The following is a 21650-nucleotide window of genomic DNA, read 5'->3' on the forward strand; positions in this document are numbered from 1 at the left end:
ATAAGATTAGTTCACAATGCAATCTTTTTCCCCTTCAGAGGAGATGGTTTGACTGAAAGAAGTCAAACTGATTGTATTTAACTTGTATAACGCCGTGATGCGGGCTGCACGCCTCACAGCAAGAGGGCCGTGGGTTCAATTCCCGGTCTGGGCGGTCCTTCTGTGTGGAGTTTGCATGTTCTCCCCGTGGCAGCGTGGGTTCCCTCTGGGTTCTCCGGCTTCCTCCCACAGTCCAAAGACATGCTCAGGTTAATTGATCTCTAAATTGCCCGTAGGTGTGAATGTGAGAATGAATGCTTGTCTGTCTCTATATGTGCCCTGGATGGACTGGCGGCCTGTCCAGGGTTAACCCTGCCCTGTCAGCTGGGATCGGCGCCCCATGACCCTAATGAGGATAAGCGGTATGGATAATGGAATGGAATGGAACTCCTTGATGTTTAAAAAATGAGACCCTGCTTCCTGTGTGTGTCGTAAAGACCAGTATTCTGACCGGTTTGTTGATTAATGCCCATATTTGGTTAAAGAATGACCTCATTAGCACAAGGAAAGCATGTCATACTGATTGTAGCAGGATATTGGGCTGATTGTTTCTTTTAGTGTCTGATGAAACTCCTCATCAAATCCTGCTGCTCCCTCCATTACGACCTCTCCAAGAAGAAGTTGTGCGTCTCACCAGGAAGCGGCATTTAAACTGGAAGAGCTCTGCAGCCATTTAATTAGTTTTAATGTGCCATTGTTTATCATGGTTTGGCTCTCCGGGTGCCAACAAGTTGCGTCACAGTTTGTTAGTGTTTTTATTTTTAGGTTTGTGGAGCAATTGGGGGGGGGGGGGGGGGGGAAGAGAGACGACGACGACGACAACGACACTATGGAGCGATTGGGGGGAGGGGTTTGGGTTTTCCCTGACCTGTGTGCATATTGAACAGCATGAATCCCCAGTCAGTGTTGTAAAGGGACAAGTTATCTTAATTCAGAGGTTTGGTCTTGATTGCGATCCAAAATATCAGAATGTTCTCTCAGCTTTTTTTCCCTTCACATTGCCGTTATTTAGAGTTTCTCAGTTACCTTTTTAAAATCTTTCCCAGCGGCATTCCTCTTGTTTTTCCAAGGTGTATCCTGTTTTTCCTGCCTTTCCCCAGGGCTTTCCCCCACTAACCTCAGCTGACATACACCGTTATGCTGGCCTGGCAGAGCGGATATGTCACAGGTCAAATAAATAAAGAGTGGGAACCTGACCCTAATTCTGGCTTGTATTGTCTCTGTCGTTCCTTAACCTGCAGCTAATCACTCCCGAAGGGAAATCTGCTCTTTGACCTTTAGTTAGTCATAACCTGCACTGCCTACACAACCTTTTAACAGGACCCCAAATATTTGTAAAGATCCAGTTCTGTCCTCTGGGAAATTATGCAAAACCTTTTTTTATGTAAACTCGTATGGAAGAGGGGGGAAATAAAATAAAAAGATCAAAGGGGACTCGTGAATGTAGATTTATGATGAAACGAGCAAAACATCATGAATGCACTGGTATGCTCTCAAATTAAGCTTCATGCAGGTCATTGGAGCTGTTTCCTAATAGGAGAGAATTACTTTGGTTCTGTTGACCTATTAGTCCCTCAGTACTAGCATCCACATACAACACCCCCCCCCCCCCACCTATTTATGTCCTCTTTCAAATAGAATCAGTTGCACGTCAACTCTGCATCTGGTGCAGCTGTTCTTTCTGCCGTGTGTGTGCATCAACATGTGGATTAGGTTAGAGTGGCTGGCCTCGCTGTAAGTGTGAGGTTAATAGCTAACCTGTCAGAGCAGCCACCCCTTCTCTCTCTCTTAGCGGAACCTCCCTCCATCAACTATAGTTTTGACCTCTCGTTCGCTCCTTTAATCACCCTCCTCATCCTCCCTCTTCTCCTCAAGCTCCGAATCCTCCTTGCAGCCACAAGGTTGCCTTGTAGATTAGAGTTTGGATTCTCTTTGGCCTTCGCCTGCTTGTAAAAGCAGGAAAGCTGTTTCATCTGCTCCCCTCCATCCGTCTTCTGTCACACACTTTCTTTTCCCGCATCCTTTCTTCACCCCCCCTGTGTTCTAATTTTGTTTAATTTGTCGTCTTGCTCGGCTCTTCTAAATTTGCGCCGAAGCGTTTACGTGTGAACAGGATGAGAACGCGTCATTAGTTTAGGTGTTAACTGAATCTTTATGTGCGAATAATAAAGGACTAACGCACGAGGGCCGAGCTAAATCTGGTGTTTGGATAGTTGAAGGACATCTCCTCTTCTGTCTCCCCGCTCTAGGTGCACAGTAACAACCGCCACACTCAGGGCGTGCGAGTCTTCAGCAAGGTCGAGTGTCTTTTCAAGCCGGGCCTCCTCCAGCCTTGGTCCACGGAGCTCACTCTGCCCGTGCCCCTTGAGGATCTGAAAGACCCCTCCTCGCGACCCATCACCCTCCCGCTGGGCGGCCGGCCGGCTCAGATCCTCCGCTGCAAATTCTACTTTGCCGACAGCTGGCTCCTCATCAGCGAGATATCCTTCCTCTCGGGTAGGAAACGCAATTGAAGCAACCATTTGTTTTTTCACATGGGAGGAACGTGTTTCTGTGTCTCTGAAAGGAAGTTATTCCCTCTACTAAGCTTTTGACCTTTCTGTCACACTCATGTTATCAACTATGCGCAGCACTGTCCTGGAGGTCCAGTAGAGACTTGTCTGTTTCCAGAAAATGTCTAAATATAGACAGCCGCCACAGGAGAGGAGATACCTGAAGAGGATTGTAATCGGGGGTGTAAGTCCAATCGGCATTCTTCAAGTCAGGAGAGACTCTGTGAACTGGATCTGATTTTGTCCGTTTTGTCTGCTTTTAATTGGTTGAATGTATCAAGGCAGACATGATGCGGATTCCCTTGACAAAAAAACATTTAAACCGTCTTTTTACCCTCTTGAATTAAAATAATTAGATTCGGAGAGTTATTTTGTCCTGTCTGTTATCTCCCTCGTGGTCCTGTTAACGGACTGGAACGCCTGCAGCAAACACTCAGAGGGGTTTGATGTCTTCTGTAAAGACGGGATGTGTGCGTACTCGACTGGAAGTCAGACAGAGGACCTCTGCTGCTCTCCGACTGAGATCGATGTGACAAATCAGTCAGTTTTAGTGTGATGAGAATCGTCAAAGTGCTCCTTAGTGACACCGTACTCTGTGAAATGAAATGACCCGGCAATGATCTGGCATGGCAAGTCGGCTACTGTCACTACATCTCGCAGCCTAATCTTGTATATGGGACAGCTGATGTTGCTATTAAAACAAAAAACAGCCATGGTTGGTTGGCCAGTTAATTTAGGGTTACAACTAGATTCATTTAAATTAAATGATCTCCCCCTCCTCTTTCTCCCTTTCTCTCTCCACAGAGCCGTTTGAGGAGGATGCAACAGAGAAGGATTCATTTCTTCCCAATCCTCCCAAGATCACGACCACCAGTTCCTCTCCTTCTCTTGTCAACCTCACTTCTTCCTCTCCCACGTCCAACCACAGCTCCCCCAACACCACTGCCGGCCCCTCAGGTGAGTCCTGCTGTTCCTCCTCTTCGTCTTCATCTCCCTGCTCTCCACCTATCTTCCTTTCCACCAACCATTCCTTCTCAGCGGTCCCTTTCTTCACCCACCGTGCTCCTTCATTTACATTTCTACTCTCTAATTCCCTGATCTCTCCCTCATCCCCTCGAGCCTCGGTGGCCGTCTCCTGCGCTGCAGTGTGTAGGAGGCCCGCGTCTCTTTATCACAAGCTCTGTAATCTTTTGGCTTTGAGCCAAACATTTGCTGGACTCGAGTCGACTCCGGATGTTTATCTTATAGATGTCATTGTACTTAAAGGGCAAGAGAAATCTGGCTTAATATTAAAGGTCAAATGTTTCATTTTTAAATTCTTGAGTTTTTTTTATCATCTCAGTCTGGCTTTTAAAAAGTTGGTGTGAACTTTGAGTGATTTAGATTTTACATGGATGAAAAGCCAAAAGAGCCTCCAGACTTCCTCTGCTCATCCCCCTCTTCTGAGTCTTCACCTCCTGTCCTCTCACACATTCCTCCTTTGTCCATCCCTCGCTCCTCCAGAACCCCCCACCTCCTCCTTCATGATGGACACCACTGGTAACTGGACGCTGTCAGGTGAGAGGGCAGAAAACAACGATGAAACGGAGGGAGGAGATGAGCCGAGGGACGGGGGCTAACTCTCTGCTGCCCCCCTCCTCCGGCGCCTTAACGCTGTCCCACTGCTCCGCAGAGTGGAGGGAGGATCATGGAGGAGGGGCTGCAGGCTTTGGCACTGGACTCTGGCCCCTGAGTTTGAAGTTATACAGCTGTTGTGGAAAAGAAACTAACGCAGCTTAAGTACATCATCTTTATGTACAATAACAACATGGGTTCCTGCGGTCTCAAAAACTGCATGTTGTTGTTTTTTGGGAATCTTTCCCTGTTCGACTCGTCTAAACAATAACAGGCTTTTAAAAAAAAATGGAAATGGGTTTTCTGTGTCGTGTATGCTTCTTTGTCCGTGTTCCTGGTTTTGTTTGGCTTTATTTATTACCTGCATGGTGTTAAACTGACTGGGACGGTTGTTATGACAACGTGGTGGCTTGGATGTGTGTGTGTGTGTGTGTGTGGGTGTGTGTGTGTGCTTGCAGGTGTATATTTCTGTATACACATGAAAGCACCATGTTACGTGTTAATATAGCATTTTGTCTGAACGTCTTTTATAATAATTTCCCCGATGACGATAAAGGCACAATGCCGAGCCCACATGTCACCTCGATGTCCCCCCCCCCCCCCGTGACATGGAAACTAAAGCTTAACTGAGCAATCCTTGGCAAACTGTCACTTATTCTGTTAAAGTTGTTTGAAGAGTTCAGTTCCATCCGTCATTCAAATGGCATGCCACGTTTTGACCTTCAAGGGAGAAACAAATAACTGGATCATTCTGATTAATATTTAACTGCAAAGCTGAAGCAAAACAGAGTTCACCTTGGGGGGGGGGTGTACTGAGACTGAACTGTGCATTAATGCCAGCATGTCAACACCCAGTGGAACAAACCGTGTTGCTCAGTAATCATACACATTCCATCAGACCTACAAAGCACACGCCAGGTGACAGACGATCAAGCTCATTCACATGCAGAAACGTAACATTTCCGCCTGTGTTTTCCTCAAGATGCCGAATTTGGTGCCATCACACCAAGGGCGGGGCTTCCTGTAGCCAAGGATGACAGCAGTAATACGGCTATTCTGATTGGCTGCCTGGTGGGCATCATCCTTTTGCTGCTGGCTGTGATAGCTGTCATTCTGTGGAGGCAGTACTGGAAGAAGATACTGGGCAAGGTGAGTCAACATGGGAACATAGCCATGTGTTTTCACAGCCACTCCTTGTTGCAGTTGGTAATTTGTGTGTAACTAGTCGTGGGCGGCGCAGTAAGAAGGTGACTGGACTCATGTGGACGCAAGTTCTTTGTCCGTAGGTGCGAATGTGAGCATGATGGTCGCCTGCATGTGTAATTATTGACTAGCAAACCCCGCCTCTCACCCATTGTCATGGATGTAACTAGTGAAGTCTTGTTTTTAGTAGGCAAACTTTTGGACCATCTATCTTGAGATTTCCGTTTCCCCCCCCAAGTGCCATCGAGGTCAAATAAACGTTGTTTGTTTTGCTCGAAGATCTAAACCGGCTCGCTTGTCCAGAAACAATGTGATGGTTATTCTGGATAATCCACAGATCGTAACAGCTTTCATTGTGACGACTTTCTACAGAATAAATAACTCTTAGTGAGAAGATGTATTCTTGTGTGATTGGGCTGAACTGTGTCCAGCCCGATTTAAATGATTGATAACAGGCTGAGATAACAACTGCCAGTCTTTTGGCGGAGCACCACTGGATTTCCATCTGGATGGGAATAGTTCAAGAATAGAGGCTGTTTCCACAGTGTGATCACCATCTGCTTGAGACATTCAAATTATACAATTGCAATCGGTGCCAGGTCGGCCAAACTGAGGCAGTGTGAAACAGCCATTCATACTGTCAGAAAAAGAGGGGTTAAGGGGTAGTTTTCTGTTCCACTGGGAGGTGTGCGTGCGAATATGTAGCCCACCCTCGTAAATATATTCGGATTGGACATGATGGTCGATGAAGTGGACTCGACACCTCTCTGACCATGGACAGGGTTTATTACAGGACTCATGTATTCCCTGCATGACCTGTGAATCCTCTGCCCCCCCCCAGGCCCAGGGGAGCCTCTCCAGTGACGAGCTGCGGGTTCACCTGTCGGTCCCCTTGGACAACGTGGTCATCAACAACACACACAGCTACTCCAGCCGCTACCAGCGCATCCACACTTTCCCCGACGACCGCGACCATGACAGAGAGGGAGAGGGAGAGTATCAAGAGCCCAGCGCTCTGCTGCGGCCGAGGGACCCCAGAGACGGCACAGGTGAGTTTCAAACGCTCCGTTACGGAGTCCATCTGTCGATATCACGGGTCTGTAGTTTAGCAGCGTGATGTAGGACACGCCCACACACCGTCCACACGCTTGAACACACGTGGACCGACACTGATCGATCGTCGGCCACACATTTGGCAAGTCAGTGGGGAAAAAAAGTGAAACAATGACAACTTTTCATATGTGCAGAATTGAAAGTTCCACCAGGCATGTGGTCTGTGAAGACTTCACGTCTGCGTGCTTTTCATTTGTTGAGCCAACCAATGTGCAACGGGGGTGAAATGTGTCCTGCATATCAAACATTGGCCTCAAAGTATCTGACCACACCAAACAAAAGTAAACCCAACCAAACGCCCCGGGAGGAAGAGCCTCCATAAAGATGCAACGCGTCGAGGGGAGCACAAAAGAGCTATTGTTCTGGGAAAAGGGAAGAACAAGAAGAGAGGGAGGAGAAAAAGAGGAGTAAAGAGAGGAAAGGCATTCCTTCGCTTGCCTCGCGCCACTGGAGGTCTGCATGTCGTCTTTACGAGGCGCCTGTGTGAGTTTGAAATAACACGAGAAACAGAAACATTATTGAATCCTCTTTCTTGTTATGCTTGTGAGAGTCGTGTTAACTGCCTGTTCTCGCTCTGCTCTTCTGTTCTGTGCTCCACATGTCTGTGCAACCCCCCCCTCCTCCTCCTCCTCTTATATCATACTGGAAATGCTAACCGTGTCATGCTGATGGTTGTTATCGTGTTTCATCGTCTGTGTATTTTGTGTCATGTGCCACTTTGTAAGATCCGTCTAACGGCTCCTGCCTGCACCGCGCCTCGTCCTGTGTGTGTGTGTGTGTGTGTGTAAACAACCAGCCTATCACCTGTTCCCGTCAGATCACAGAAAAGGCTCGAGACCCCTAGTCGTCCCCCGCGCCGCGCAGGAAAAGAGCCTCAATGTGCCGCAGGGTAAGAGGCCCCTCCTCTTTCCACACCTACCTTTGGGGGCGGAGCCACCGAGATGCTTCTGGGATATGATGTTGATGACAGTCTTTTGCATGTGTCTGACCTTCATCATCCCTCCTGTTACTCACATAATTAGTCACTCACCACTCCAAATAACGTTGTTGTGAAGGGATAGTTTGGTATTTGGGGAACTGTCGTGATTTTCAAACTTATTTAGTCTCTTCTGATGTCTGACTGCTGGCTCATCAGTTTGTTCCTGGCTGACTCGACAACTGTTGATTGAGTCAACATGGATGTTGTACAGGTGCCCAGTGGATGAATCCTCCTGAACTTGATGACTTCTAGCTCCATCGTTAGGTTTTAATCTGTTGAATACCTGCTGAACTAATGTAGGCGTTGTACTATGGTCAGCACTGATCAGCAAATGTTAACATGCTAAAGTAAGTTAGACATAACATTACATGTTAAACATTAAACCTGCTGAACAAAAACAAACCGACGTTGTTTGGATGTGAGCATGCAGAAGGAAAATAGGCATTGCTGTACCAATTAAGGGTTGTGTACAATATCCGTGCAACGTTTGTGCGACTGCAGCATCAATCTTATCTGTTACATTGTGATGCAGTATTCCCATTTGTGGCTGTCTGCATTATCATCTTAACACGGTTGTAACAACTTGGTATTCAGCCACAGCGCTCACCAGTCTGACTTATGAGCTGTCAGCGCCTCATTGAAGCTGATTTTGTTAGCTTTTTAGAGCTTTTGTAAAATGTAATATTTAGTTTAAAGAAAGTAGAACGGATCAATACAATGTCCCAGAACGGGCCATCGGTGATGTGTTCTTCGTGATTTGGATACCTGCTGATCAGACGCTCAGGAATTAATGTTTTTAGTTTTCTAATGAAATTCCAAACTTTCCCTTTTTTAATAACCAGTTTGTGATGGCGTGCCATTCTCTCACTCACAAATCGTCTTAAAGCAAACAGATGTGTTTTAACCACTCGGCTCTTCTGACCTCTGTTTAATGTCTCTTCCTCCTCTCCCTGCAGCCTGTGGGTTGGACATGGAGAAGGGTTTCCCCACCACCCAAGAGGAGCCTCCTCCCTACCCCGGCTCTCCTCCGTACCCCTCCCTGTCTCCCCCCGTTTCTCCCCCAATGCCTCCCAGCGTCCCTCATTACGCCGAGGCGGACATCGTGAGCCTGCAGGGGGTCAGCGGTAACAACACCTACGCCGTGCCCGCCTTGGCCTCCTCGAGCCCCGGAGCCGACGGCGCCCCGCTGCCGGAGCTGCCGCGCCAATGCCTCATCTTCAAGGAGAAGCTGGGAGAGGGACAGTTTGGAGAGGTGAGGAGTGTGTGTGTGTCTGTGTGTGTGTGTGTGTGGTTTTAACAATGTCTGTATTCATTTGGTTCAAGGTTCACCTGTGTGAAATCGAGAACCCTCAGGACCTTCCCAACTTGGAGTTCCCCTTCAATGTGAGGAAAGGTCGCCCTCTTCTGGTCGCCGTGAAGATCCTCCGCCCGGACGCCTCCAAGAATGCCAGGTCTGTAACGTCATACACAGCCGAGCTGGGCGTCATTGTGGTCCACACTTCTTCTTCGTTCCCCTTTTGAAGACTCATCTTGAACTGAACTGCAGTGTCAGATGACCCATGGAGTTTTGCAATGTCCTTGTCACACTTCACACCCTGATGGAGACAACAGCCATGATTTAGTATTTTTAACTTCCAATCAGAGGGCCTTGGATGTTTTTCAGTCAGCTCATACGGAGGACTTCCTCCAAACAGAAGCTGGACAGTCATTGTTTTTATTTGTACGTGGAATTGTTGGATTTCTGGGTATATTTAGAGGTGTGTAGCCGGAGCCAGGGAAATATATTGACTTCCTAATCGATGAGGTGGACAGGCGTCCAGAGCTGCAGGAGGGAGTGTTGATGAAAATGATATATATATATTGTATTGATTTTTGTTACCTAGAATCCGCATGTTTCGTTCTTTATCTTTCCTGTGCGATATCCCTTCATCTTGGTTCCTCCTTGTCGTGGTAGGAACGACTTCCTGAAAGAGGTGAAGATCCTGTCTCGGCTGAAGGACCCGAACATCATCCGCCTGCTGGGCGTGTGTGTGAGCAGCGACCCCCTCTGCATGGTCACCGAGTACATGGAGTGTGGAGACTTGAACCAGTATCTGTCCCATCGGGTGCTTCTGGACAAGACGGGACTTTCACACAACACCCCGACCATCAGGTGAACCAGAACTACACACACACCCACACACACACACACACGCACACACATCGCACCTGTTTTCTGATTCAGATGAGCACACGGTTTAAAGTTGAGATGTATTCATTCTTCTCTGTCGATGTCCCAGTTACCCGGCCCTCATCGCCATGGCCAGCCAGATCGCGTCAGGCATGAAGTTCCTCGCCTCGCTCAACTTTGTGCACCGGGACCTGGCCACGCGTAACTGTCTGGTCGGGGGCGAGCGGGGGGAGAGCGGAGAGGATCAGGGCGGCGAGCGTCACATCAAGATAGCCGACTTTGGCATGAGCAGGAACCTTTACGCAGGAGACTACTACCGGATCCAGGGCAGGGCGGTGCTGCCCATACGCTGGATGGCCTGGGAGTGTATCCTCATGGTGAGAGGACAGGAATGTGTGAGAGGAATACTGTATAACCAGGACCAACTATATAATAAGATAAAAGATTAGATTAGATATTCCTTTATTAGTCCCACAGTGATGAAATTGAAGGATCACAGCAGCGGGTGCACATTAGAGCAGCAACAAAACACAATAACAACACTAAATATACAGAAAAATACCAAATAGATGCACAAGGCAGTGACCAAAGTGAGTTTTCAGCAGGTTAAAGTGCAGAGTGTACCAAGATCTCCAGCGATCTACTGCACTTGCGACAATATATATATTATTAGATATTACATAATATATTTTGTTTGTTTAATTTGAGTAAATAAACTAGTCAAATTTGAATAAGAAAAAATATTTTTTACCAAAAATCCATGTGAGCATTTTAATAATATTATTTCCACTATGTAAAATAACCATCTGAAGAGAAAAAAGGGACAAAAATGAATTTGATTTGTTGAACAGTTTATTTCACGGGCCAATGTTTGTTTGTGCAACAAACAGGAGCTTGTTTACTGTAAACCTCGGTCGTCACTCGGTGTCTTTGTGGAGCAGGAAATGCAAACTTTGGATCCACAGACATGAATCAGGCGTCATTTTAACAAAAATGACTCAACGTTAAGAAAGATAAATGATAAAATATGTAAAGGTGAAATAATGATGATCGTATTTACAAGAAATCGAGTAAACGTGTCATCCCAGACCAATAATGAGTCATCCTATGATAATGATGCAGATAATAATGTTGCTCGTGCGGCGGTCCTGATGTAAAGTGCACCGTGTCATCTGTGTGGTCGTATGTTGGCAGGGTAAGTTCACCACGGCCAGCGACATGTGGGCGTTCGGGGTCACGCTGTGGGAGATGCTGAGCGTGTGTCAGGAGCAGCCGTACTCCAACCTCACCGACGAACAAGTCATCGACAACGCCGGGGAGTTCTTCAGAGACCAGAGCCGACAGGTACGACGGAGGGCCGCCGCTTCATTCAGACGATGACGCAGCGCTTCATTTCCTGAGATGTTTTCACTGTGGGACTGACCTCAGACTCCATTTCTGTGGAGCTTCATGATGCTGTGCGTGGCCCTCTAGTGGCCGGCGTGTGAGCCACATCTCTTATTCGTAAGAACAGTGAAAGACTTTCTCTATCCAGGAGATGACCTGTGTTGGAATAAATTTAGGGATTCGTCAGAGTTGAAAACAGGTGGACTTTATCACATGTATTCTCACTATTGTAACATGTTCAAAATCAATCTATCTAAACGTGTATTTTAAAACAATGTCTCAATCCAATGATCCCCACCTCCTAACCTCTCCCCTCTCGCTCGCAGGTGTACCTGAGCAGGCCGGCGGTGTGTCCTCAGGGTCTCTACGAGCTCATGTTGAGCTGCTGGAACCGAGACTGCAAGCTCCGCCCCGCCTTCGCCGACATCCACTCCTTTCTGACCGAGGACGCCATGAACATGGTGTAGAGAAGGACACGGAGGGAAGAGGAGAAACGCCTCGTACCTTTCTGCGTCCCTGCTGCCGGGGGGGAGGGGGGCGTGGCGGAGGCAGAAGAGAGGGCGGCGTGCGTCGCTCGCTCGCTTTTATATTTGTACTTTAGTGGGTGGACGGGGCTGAGGCGCCGCTGGCTCGGTGTATTTCCACATCAGACCCCCCCCCGACCCCAAAGGCAAAACTAACCCCCGCTTAGACGGGTAGCAGTCCGAGCGACATTTCACTGGTGACGGGTGCAGTCTGCAGAGGAGCTCTCTCTCCTCGCGGGTGCTTTATTATTCGGGGGCTTTGTGTTGCTGCTGCTGTAGAGTTGAGGACACAGGAAGCTGCTGGGGCTACATGCAGGCTAACGGCACACCTGCTGGTTAGACATGGAAGTGCACGTGCAGGGGTTGTCTTAGTACTTATAGTATGTATAACCTAATCAGTTAGACCACTCCACGCTGAGGCGCAACACATGATCATTTGACCAAGTCGATGAAAACATTTTCAGACATGGCTGATTGACAACTTTCGACACTCCTCATCTCACCCCAAAAAAACAGTGGCCCTCATCCACAGCCGTGACTCCCAAGTTATTGTGGACTAATGTGAAATGATGTGGACCAGACAACGGCAGTATTTCTGCATTGCAATTACATCAGCTATCACCCCCCCCCCCCTCGCCCCCCTGCCAGTTGCAAGCCATTTTAAACTCATGAAGCCAGAGAGAAGAACTGTGCCCCCGATGCCAATGTGGACTTCTAAAACTTGAGGAAGGGGCTCAGAGGAGGGTCTGCTGCTGCCGATGAGACGGGACCCACAAATGGAAAGGTTTTTTTCCACACGGAGACGATACTGCCACCTGGGGCGGAGGCGGGACATCCTCCGATGCGCCTGCTCGGGTGTTTTGGCATCTTTGTATCTGGCAGCGACTCAGACACAAAGGATAGAAAGAGAATTCCACAACCAGCTGCACTTTAAATCCTACATGGGTCGGGGTTAGGCCACGACGGACTCCTCTCTGCCCGATATGATTCCTGTCGGTGTGGATTCGAATGCATTTCACCTGCAGTCATTTCAGTTTTTTTACGAATGAAGAGCAAAAATCGGGACGGTCCGTCTTCCTCGTTAAGTCCTCTCCCTTCAAGGCATCGCCAAACCATGAGATGTTTATTTTAAAGGAATGGCACCATGAATTCATCTCATTTTAAATGTATGGCAAACTTTTTTTTTCGATTTTCCAAACACACACTGTTACGTTATTACTCACAATTCTGACTTTCCCCATGTCAGTATATTACGCTGACGCGGTAGTCGATGCTATCTACCTGACTGATGCGTATAGCAGTGAATCAGTCCCGAGGATCCATTAATCCATGTTTACTGATCGTCAATGGTTGGTTCATTTGAGTCATTTTTGATACGATGTAGTTCAACTAAACCCATATTTTTATATATACTTTATGTACTTGGACACTCCTTGATGTTCGATTTCGTCGTGTGTGTCTTTTTAGGTTGAGCATAATAGTATGTACATATTAAGGACAGAATTGTAATTTCCTTTACTAATATATGGAAAACTCTTCGTAACATTTGGGGTCTTCTGTATCTCTGTAGAACGCTTGCTACCTTGATGCCATGGTAATTCATCGTTGTCTATTTTTGTAGATGTTTTAATAAAGTTAACCTTTTCAAAAAATTCAAGAGGGCTGTGACTATTGTAATTGGTGATTGTTTGTTTCATAAAACAAAGTAGAAAATTGCCGTTCAGATTTTCTGAGACTTCAGATTGCTTATTTTGACCAAGTCACAAACATATTTAATTCACAATGATGGAAAACAGAAAAGCATCAAATCTTCTGCACTTGATGAGGAACTTTAATTGTTCTTGACTGATTAGAATATTAATACAGTTCATACTCTGTTGATCTCTAGTCTGCTCCATGTGGTCTTCAGTGAAGTAAATAAATAAACTGACAACAGGTTACATTGATTAAAGCATCACTTTATTGTTGGAACATTTCACTATAGATAAATATTGTACACTACTTTAAAGCTATATCATGTGTCAACTTAAAGTACAGACATGCAACAACACATTTTAAGGGTAATAAGAGATTAGTCGCGAGGAGAAACTAAAGTAGAGACGGATTTGGCTTTTATCTACGGCCGTCGTTAGTGACCATCAGCTTTCCCTGACAGAAAAAGTGTAATAAGCTTAATCTAAGGAAGTAAACTCGTCTTGACAGTTGTGGTTTGACCAGGCACTTGGCGATAACAAAATGCATATGGCTTGGCAGCTGCAAAGCTGTTAGTCTGAAAATAAGATCTCCTGATCAGGGACCCTGAACTATTACTCGCCTAACAGGCGAGGGCTAAATGTGTCAACATCTATAATACTCAATGACATCTTAGAAAACACTCTATAAAAGAAACTATCTCCCACGTGTCAGACAGCAAGCACATCGAAGCAGCAGACCATGCGAGCTCCTCCTGTCCCGGGAGCAGGAGGCCAGACTCCTGGACACGCGGCGGCAACGTCCACTGTGTGTCTCCACCACAACAGACTTTCACTTCTTTCACTAGGAACCCAGCAACTCGATCCCATCAACCACTTCCTTCCCCTTCATTCTGAAACATCAAATATTTCCACTGGTGTGATTTTGGGCCCAGCAACTACAAAAGAGACGTGGAGTTACACTATCAATACCAACCGTTGACCTCACGACGGACGAGTGGACAACGCAAGCAGACGTGGAGCTAGGCAACAGTTCACCCACACAACTATGAGGTGATGCTGTGGTACATTTAATTAACTCAGGCAAACACACACAAAACTACAGCTGACATTGTCTACATTAAAAGGGAAAAAGATGAAGTACAGTCGGTTAATAAAGTCCCTATGCAGAGGAAATGAGGCTGGTTGGTTTAGATTTGACAAGAAATTGCAGACTTCAGGTCACGTATAAAACAGAAAAGACAGGAAGTCCTCCTTGGGTTGTTTTGTGTCCAGGTAAAAACAAATATCTTAATTCATTATTATATCCCTTGCAGCTACTGTCGCTGTCAATTAAAGCAGAAAGCACAACAGCTCAGGGACATAAGAAACGAGAACTCCCGCTAAGATGGAGGAGGAGCCAGAGCAACAGGTGGAACATGCATGCTCAGAGACGACAAGACGACGCTCTGCAGTGGTTCGAGGCACGCGGAGGAGGCGGGAAGCTCCTCGCCTGATTACTTCTCCTCTCGGTCTCTTCTTAACGCGCGAGGCCGGCCGCCCCTACGATCTGCTGGGTGGACGAGAGGAGCACACGAGACACGAGGCCGTTACCACCTGCAGCCGCGTGTCCGGTCTCACGTCGGACGTTCACGCTCCAGCTCACCTGGGAGATGCGGACTCCGGTGAGTTTCTCCACAGCGGCAGGCAGCCGGGTCATGATATCGAGCACCTCCCCGGTGAGTTTGGCCGCTCCCACCTCGGAGCCACCGCAGGACACCATGGTGATCTTCTTGGTCTCACACAGCGGCTTGCTGATCGCCTCTGCGATCTGCAGGACCGGAAACAACCGACGCATTAATGCAGAGAACGGGGGATTTAAAAAAGTCAAAATGTGAAGAAATTATCATCAGTCGAACGTAATGTTGACTTGTGTTAATGCAAAGCTGTGAAAATGGTCATTCGTGGTAAGCAGGGGTTGATGATCACACAGAATTTCGTCACACAGCTCTTCATCTTCCTCTCTTCGTTCTCTCATCAGACTGACCAGTGGCAGTTTCTCCAGCAGCATGTCCACCATGGCGCCATCTTTGTACTGCTGGAAGGCTTCTGCTTTCTTGGACATCTGCTCCGCCTCAGCGCGGCCCTTAGCCTCCACGGCAAAGGCCTCGGCCTCGCCCTTCATCTGTACACACACACACACACACACACACATGTGCATCATTACTATTACAATGGAAGTGCACAGGGCAACAGACAGGGGGGGGTGAAGAGGAAATGACATGGAATATTTACAGAAAAATTTAAAGCATGCGCCGGGACTCACTTTGATGCTCTCGGCCTCGGCCTCGGCCTCCATGATGAGCTGCAGGCTGCCAGGAGAGAGGAGAGGAGGCGTGTTTAAATGTGATTTCATATTGAATGCTGTCCTTCTTTGTGTTGTTGAGATGTTGGATGCACATCAAGTGATTCCTATGTGTTCCTCTAGATGACAAGTCCTCCCGGCCTCACCGGTGCGCCTCAGCCAGCCTCTCCATGCGGTATTTCTCTGCTTCTGCCGGCTTCTTAACTTTGGCCTCCAGCTCCTTCTCCTTACGGATGATCTCCTGCTCCTGCAGTGTAATCTGCTGGGTACGCTCCACCACCTGAATCTGCATCTTCTCCTCCTCAATGCGCTGCTTGGTCTTGGCCACCTGATGAAGGAAGAAGGAGAAAAAGAAAATCTCAATCACTGAAAGGGTATCAGCTATAAACTGGATTTGGTCCTATTAGTACAAACTTAACCAGCCAGCCCAATAAAATGTGTGGACAATGTGTGTGCACATGCGAAACAGACTAAATGTCACCGGCACGACACACGGAAATCAAACTTAAAGCAACTCCTAGAAGATCAGATGATGAACTGTACCTGAAGCTGATAGGCCATTTCGGACTCGGCCTTCTTTGTGTTGACCTCAACATCATAGACGGCTTTTTTCAGCTCGTAGTCCCTCTGGGCTTTTGCCATCTCAATCTCATTCTTGTACTGAGCCGATACCTTCTCCTGCATCGCGTGAGCCTCCTGTAAAGAGCGTGAAGCAGGTCGGACACCAATGAATGTTGGTATACTTTTCAAACAAAAGATTGTTCATTGTTAGATTGTCCATATGAGCATGTAGGAAGAGTGACGAGGATGAAGAGAGAAGCAGATGTTACCCTCATGACAGAATCACGTTTGTACTGAGCCTCCCCAATCCTGGCATCCTTCTGCACCTGGGCTGTCCTGGCTTTACCCAGAGAGTGAAGGTAGTCCTGTGAGAGAGACAGAGGTGAGGGACACAGAGACAGGCAACACATCTGGAGCAGTCAAAAGGATGGCAGGCCATTAGGCAAACACAAACTAGAGATGGTGTGGTTTCCACTGAAGACCTAATTCATCACCAATGAAACGAGCAGCTGGGAGTCTCAGAGACAGTGAGTCAATACCATCACTTCAGTCCATTATGTAACAAAGGAAATCATGTGACACTAAAAGCTTTCATATAAAAAACATTCAGGCTCAAAGCGACACTTAAGATTCCTACTGCTCCAGTAATTAGTGCGAGGTGTTTTTAACATTTCTTTATTTTTCTATTAGCATTCGCACATTAACCCAAACAGACATGAAGTACCTGATCATCATGAACATCTTTGAGCGTGTAGCTGACGACACCAATTCCCATGTTGACCAGGTCAGAGGAGGCCACCTTAAAGACCTGCTCAGAGAACTTCTTACGGTCCTTATAGATCTCCTGGACACAAGAAAAGATAGATCCATAGTTGTAGATGGGCATTCACGTTTTGGATAAGTCAGTGATGAGTCATAAACATAACAATATTTTATGGATGGAAAATGTGAAGCAAATCCATTTGCCACTGTCCGGACACCAACCTCCACTGTCAAATGGGCAATGATGGCTCTCTGGTGTCCCTCCAATGTTTCTAGTGCAATTGTGGAAATCTCAGCCTCGGACTTGCCCATAAACATTTGGCAGGCAGTGGCCAACATCTCTTTGTTCTGGCCCTGGATCTTCACCTGGATGGAGACAGGAAAAGAAAATGTGAGAAAGCAAGTGGAAGGTAATAAATGTGAAAGAAATCTGGTGTTCACTGAGTTTTTAATTTACAAATGTTTTCACAAAAATTTAGAGATGCCAGACAGGTGATTTGTCTATTTTGGACTTGACAACAACAAAAAAAGTCTATAAAAATAGCCAAGCACTCACACAATGCGTTCTATTTTACTTGTATACTTCTATATCTTTCATCCCTGTTTCTTATATTTTGTGTTTTGTTTTTTATTCTTGTGTGTTGCTGCTACTGTCACGACAAATTTCCCCTTGGGGATTAATAAAGTATATATCTATCTATCTATCTATCTGTCATGTTGACCCTCTCCATCCAGAAAAGTGTCATCCTCCTTTCCCTTGTTTACTCACAGAACATGAAATCAAACTAACTGAATATGTATGCTGTGGGTTTATATACGGCATTGGGAGTCTTTCCTCCTTAATATACTTGTGTTTCAATATTTTGTATTTGGTCATGTAATTACACATTAGTTACTTATTCTCATCCACTCATACAGTAAATTAATCAGTTGTACAGAGAGCATCAAACCTGTATGCACAAGAGGCTATTTCTGTAGACAGGTGTTTTTTTTGCAGAGCAATTTTACGCAATTTAATAAAAAACATATGGTATTTTCATTCTTAAAGCATACCTGTGCAATGCCAGTGACAGAGATAGGGACCCCATGACGGGTATAGACTCGGTCACTCTTCACGTTTAGAGTCAGGGTGTTGAGGGCAATTCTGAGAAGAAAAAGGCATAAAATAAAAGGACGGGTGAGATATAATAACAAAAAGCAAGAATGAAAAAACACAATAAAATAGAGGCAGAGGAAATTAAGTCAATTATCAGCCGCAAAAAAACAAAAAAAAAGCAGGCCGGTAATGGATACGGCAGTCAGAAAAGATTAGCAGATAGCTTTCAACAATTATTTTCCTTGTTAACTGACCAATACATAAAATCAAGCAGCAATGAGAAATAGAGTCTGAAAACAGGATCACCTCTGGATCTTCTGAATACATGGGAGGACAAACACTCTTCCTCCAGCAATCATTAGAGGAGGAGAACGGCCAAAGCCTGGAGAGAAAGCAGGGAGGGGAGAACACGTGACATAAGCTGACCACTCAGAAACATAAAGCTAGTCACTCATAGAGTAACTGGATCTAGGATCTGGTTTAACTTGGATACCAGTATTACAACAAATATCATGCTATTTATTCACCACAGCTTGAGAGAACACTTCCCAGCAAGATGGATCAGTCCTAGTTTACTCCAAACTGACTTTAAGTGTTGCTCAATATCATTTCCTAACAACCCATGTGATGATTAAATCACATGGCAATAATTCTGTTCCACTGTAATCACAACTATTGCGTCACATGATTGTTATGAACCTTTACAGCACAGTGGCCTTCTGGAAATGTGTGACAATATGACATTACCAGTCTTTATTTCTTTACTCAACTTTTCTTACCATCCTGTGTTATTGGGAGAGATAAGAGAACATATCTTACCTGACACCACCATGGCTTCATTGGGTCCACACGTGTAAAACATCTTGATTTCTAATTTGAGGGACAAAAAATGAAAGCAAGACAGTGTCAAAATATGGGTGAGCTAAAAAGACAGCTCCATGTTTTCATAGATATCACTGGGGTTATTTGTATAATTGAAACTAGAAAGATGGATATCAAAGTATATTTGTATTTTCGTGTTTTAGAGAACATGCACCACTGCTCAATGGTCATAAACACTATTATGGGTTTATTACACTATTTAAATTGATGGCATTACGATACAACAATGACTAATATTAACCATCACACAATTGTTAATATGTTAGTATCGTAATCTCAAGAGTTAGTTTGTAAATTGATGGATTGAAGAGTAGCTCGCCACTCCCTCCCATGACCAACAGAGCTCCTCCATCGAGCACCATGTTTACGAGGAGCAGCGATAGCTAGACCAGCTAATAACGCCTCGCAGCTCGACGGATACATGTCGGACATAAAGCAAACGGAGTTTATAACCGAATAGCCGTCTAGCAGAGGAGGCCGGTGGCTCTCAGAAGCTGATAGAAAGGCAGCAGAACCGGGTCTGGGTCGGTCACGTCACCAATCCGTGAAAAACATCGTTTGGCGACTGCGCGTTTATTCACGACGACTAGCTGACGGGCCGAGCCGAGAGGATCGCCCCGTTTCACTTACCGATATCCGGTCAATGCACAAAGAAAAATCCTTTTTTTAAATAAATGAATCGAGGTCAGTGTCACGTTGCAACGGTCCGTCACTAAGCCGTTTTCCCGTCAACTGGAATGGCAAACATGTCGGTTGGGAGAGGGGGAAGTGTGCAGTGACCACGCCCATCTTCACTAAAACACCCGCTAGTCTCCATCTAGTGGTGGATCATAATAACTGCACATGTATATATATATATATATATATATATATATATATATATATATATATATATATACAGGACTGTCTCAGAAAATTAGAATATTGTGATGAAGTTCTTTATTTTCTGTAATGCAATTAAAAAAACAAAAATGTCATGCATTCTGGATTCATTACAAATCAACTGAAATATTGCAAGCCTTTTATTCTTTTAATATTGCTGATTATGGCTTACAGCTTAAGAAAACTCTAAAATCCTATCTCATAAAATTTTAATATTTCCTCAGACCAAGTAGAAAAAAAGATTTATAACAGCTGAGTGTTTGTGAAGGCTCAGGAAACCCTTGCAGGTGTTTCGAGTTAATTAGACAATTCAAGTGATTTGTTTAATACCCTACTAGTATACTTTTTCATGATATTCTAATATTTAGAGATAGGATATTTGAGTTTTCTTAAGCTGTAAGCCATAATCAGCAATATTAAAAGAATAAAAGGCTTGCAATATTTCAGTTGATTTGTAATGAATCCAGAATGCATGACATTTTCTTTTTAATTGCATTGCAGAAAATAAAGAACTTCATCACAATATTCTAATTTTCTGAGACAGTCCTGTATATATATATATATATATATATATATATATAAATAATATATATCTGTCTGTCTTTTTCATTGTCTCGAATTGTTATATTAATTTATATATTTTTGCATTGAAGTCCGAGTTAGTGATGGTTTTGCACTGATCTGTATAAAAGTGTTGTATGCTACATATTTTGCCTCTTCTGTATATTAATGAAAATGAAGAACAAATCAGAAACACCTATCAATATAACGTATTTACATTCGCAGTAGTCCCCTTAAACGTTGACCTCAGTAATAAAACACAGATAAGGTTTATGTCAGATTGAAAACTACTTGATAAATGCACTGGAATAACGTCTGACGTAGGTGCACATCAACGTGTATTTCATGTATTTAGAAACGATATTAATAATGTGAACAGTTGCAATGGAGTCTTGCATTACCATTAGACTCAGTGGTCGGACTTCTGCCGCTTCTATTAGGAAAATAAATAAAGATAGAGATTATTTTATAAATAAGAATCTTCCAGCAGCAGAGATTAGTTAATAACTCTGTAATCTGCAAACTATAATCTGAGTATAGCACAAAGAGGATTCTGGATTTGTTCCTGTCTCATGGAAGCTGCAGGGACCTCCTGGCTCACTCATCCTGTCCACTCTGGCCAGACCGCATGGAGCCCAGACTCTTTGCCCTGGTGTGAGGTTACCGAGAGCAAAGATTGTTCCTCCTCCCTTCTGTCAGGTTGTTGAGTTGAGGATGAGTGAAGTCCCTTCTCCTCTCTGGCAGGCGTTACAGGACATTATATTCGAGGCAGTCTAGCACCATGGAGTGCTCTGCAGCATGGTTTGCTGCTTCGGTGAAGTTGTTTAGAAATGAAAGACTTATCTGTTTTCACTGGCATTGGATTACATACATTTTTATTTTTTAATTTAATATATTGTGTATTTTATTATGATTTCTTACCTGTTGTAGTGTTTTTGACCTCTGTAATAGTAACTTTGGTTTAATTGATTGTTTTTGTTAACTCGACCTGCTACTGATACTCAGACCTTGTTGCTGCTACCTTAGATGCTGATGTTGTGTATTTGCACACTGGATAGCACGTTAAAAAATGTTCTTATTTTGAAAATGTGTTTATATTGTTTTCAATATTAGGGACAACCATCAGAATTAAGTTGAATTGTTTTCCTGTGCAGCAGTAAAGTTCCGATTAAGTTTCATATCTTAACACATCAGTTATCTTATTTGCTTTCACGTTCAGTACTCAGCTGCAGGTCTTAAAAGAAGAAAGTATATCAGTGTAACGTGAATCCTGGCCTACTGAGCCCTAACA

At 45.0% G+C, this 21650-nt stretch overlaps 2 protein-coding genes across 4 annotated transcripts in view; one reads left to right on the forward strand and one right to left on the reverse strand.

Moving 5' to 3' along the window:
* ddr1 (discoidin domain receptor tyrosine kinase 1) overlaps positions 1 to 13237 on the forward strand; it is a 38802-nt gene extending 25565 nt beyond the window's left edge. The window contains exons 9-19 of one of the 2 annotated variants that reach the window (XM_056445053.1): positions 2289 to 2535; positions 3396 to 3548; positions 4095 to 4148; positions 5188 to 5354; positions 6250 to 6457; positions 8457 to 8752; positions 8824 to 8951; positions 9455 to 9652; positions 9780 to 10047; positions 10865 to 11014; positions 11383 to 13237. In XM_056445053.1, the coding sequence (XP_056301028.1) occupies positions 2289 to 2535; positions 3396 to 3548; positions 4095 to 4148; positions 5188 to 5354; positions 6250 to 6457; positions 8457 to 8752; positions 8824 to 8951; positions 9455 to 9652; positions 9780 to 10047; positions 10865 to 11014; positions 11383 to 11523 (2010 nt within the window). In that variant the 3' untranslated portion in view covers positions 11524 to 13237. Of the gene's footprint in view, positions 1 to 2288; positions 2536 to 3395; positions 3549 to 4094; positions 4149 to 5187; positions 5355 to 6249; positions 6458 to 7338; positions 7411 to 8456; positions 8753 to 8823; positions 8952 to 9454; positions 9653 to 9779; positions 10048 to 10864; positions 11015 to 11382 lie in introns of both variants that reach the window. The other variant, XM_056445052.1, reaches the window with a different exon arrangement.
* A 280-nt stretch (positions 13238 to 13517) lies between these two features.
* flot1b (flotillin 1b) lies at positions 13518 to 19667 on the reverse strand. Of its 2 annotated transcripts, none has more exons than XM_056445139.1 (13): positions 19547 to 19667; positions 18854 to 18904; positions 18341 to 18416; positions 17992 to 18082; positions 17161 to 17304; positions 16901 to 17020; positions 16446 to 16541; positions 16159 to 16311; positions 15762 to 15943; positions 15577 to 15622; positions 15298 to 15435; positions 14917 to 15081; positions 13518 to 14820 (listed from the first exon to the last, which is right to left on the reverse strand). In XM_056445139.1, the coding sequence occupies exons 2-13, from the start codon at positions 18894 to 18896 to the stop codon at positions 14791 to 14793; spliced, it is 1284 nt and encodes a 427-aa protein (XP_056301114.1). In that variant the 5' UTR covers positions 18897 to 18904; positions 19547 to 19667; the 3' UTR covers positions 13518 to 14790. The 2 variants fall into 2 exon arrangements, with proteins under 2 accessions (XP_056301114.1, XP_056301113.1); XM_056445138.1 differs by having other exon boundaries at positions 13518 to 14823; positions 19547 to 19666.
* Positions 19668 to 21650: the final 1983 nt, after the last annotated feature.

Source organism: Pseudoliparis swirei, chromosome 22 (assembly GCF_029220125.1).
Source record: "Pseudoliparis swirei isolate HS2019 ecotype Mariana Trench chromosome 22, NWPU_hadal_v1, whole genome shotgun sequence".
Taxonomy (NCBI): Eukaryota; Metazoa; Chordata; class Actinopteri; order Perciformes; family Liparidae; genus Pseudoliparis; species Pseudoliparis swirei.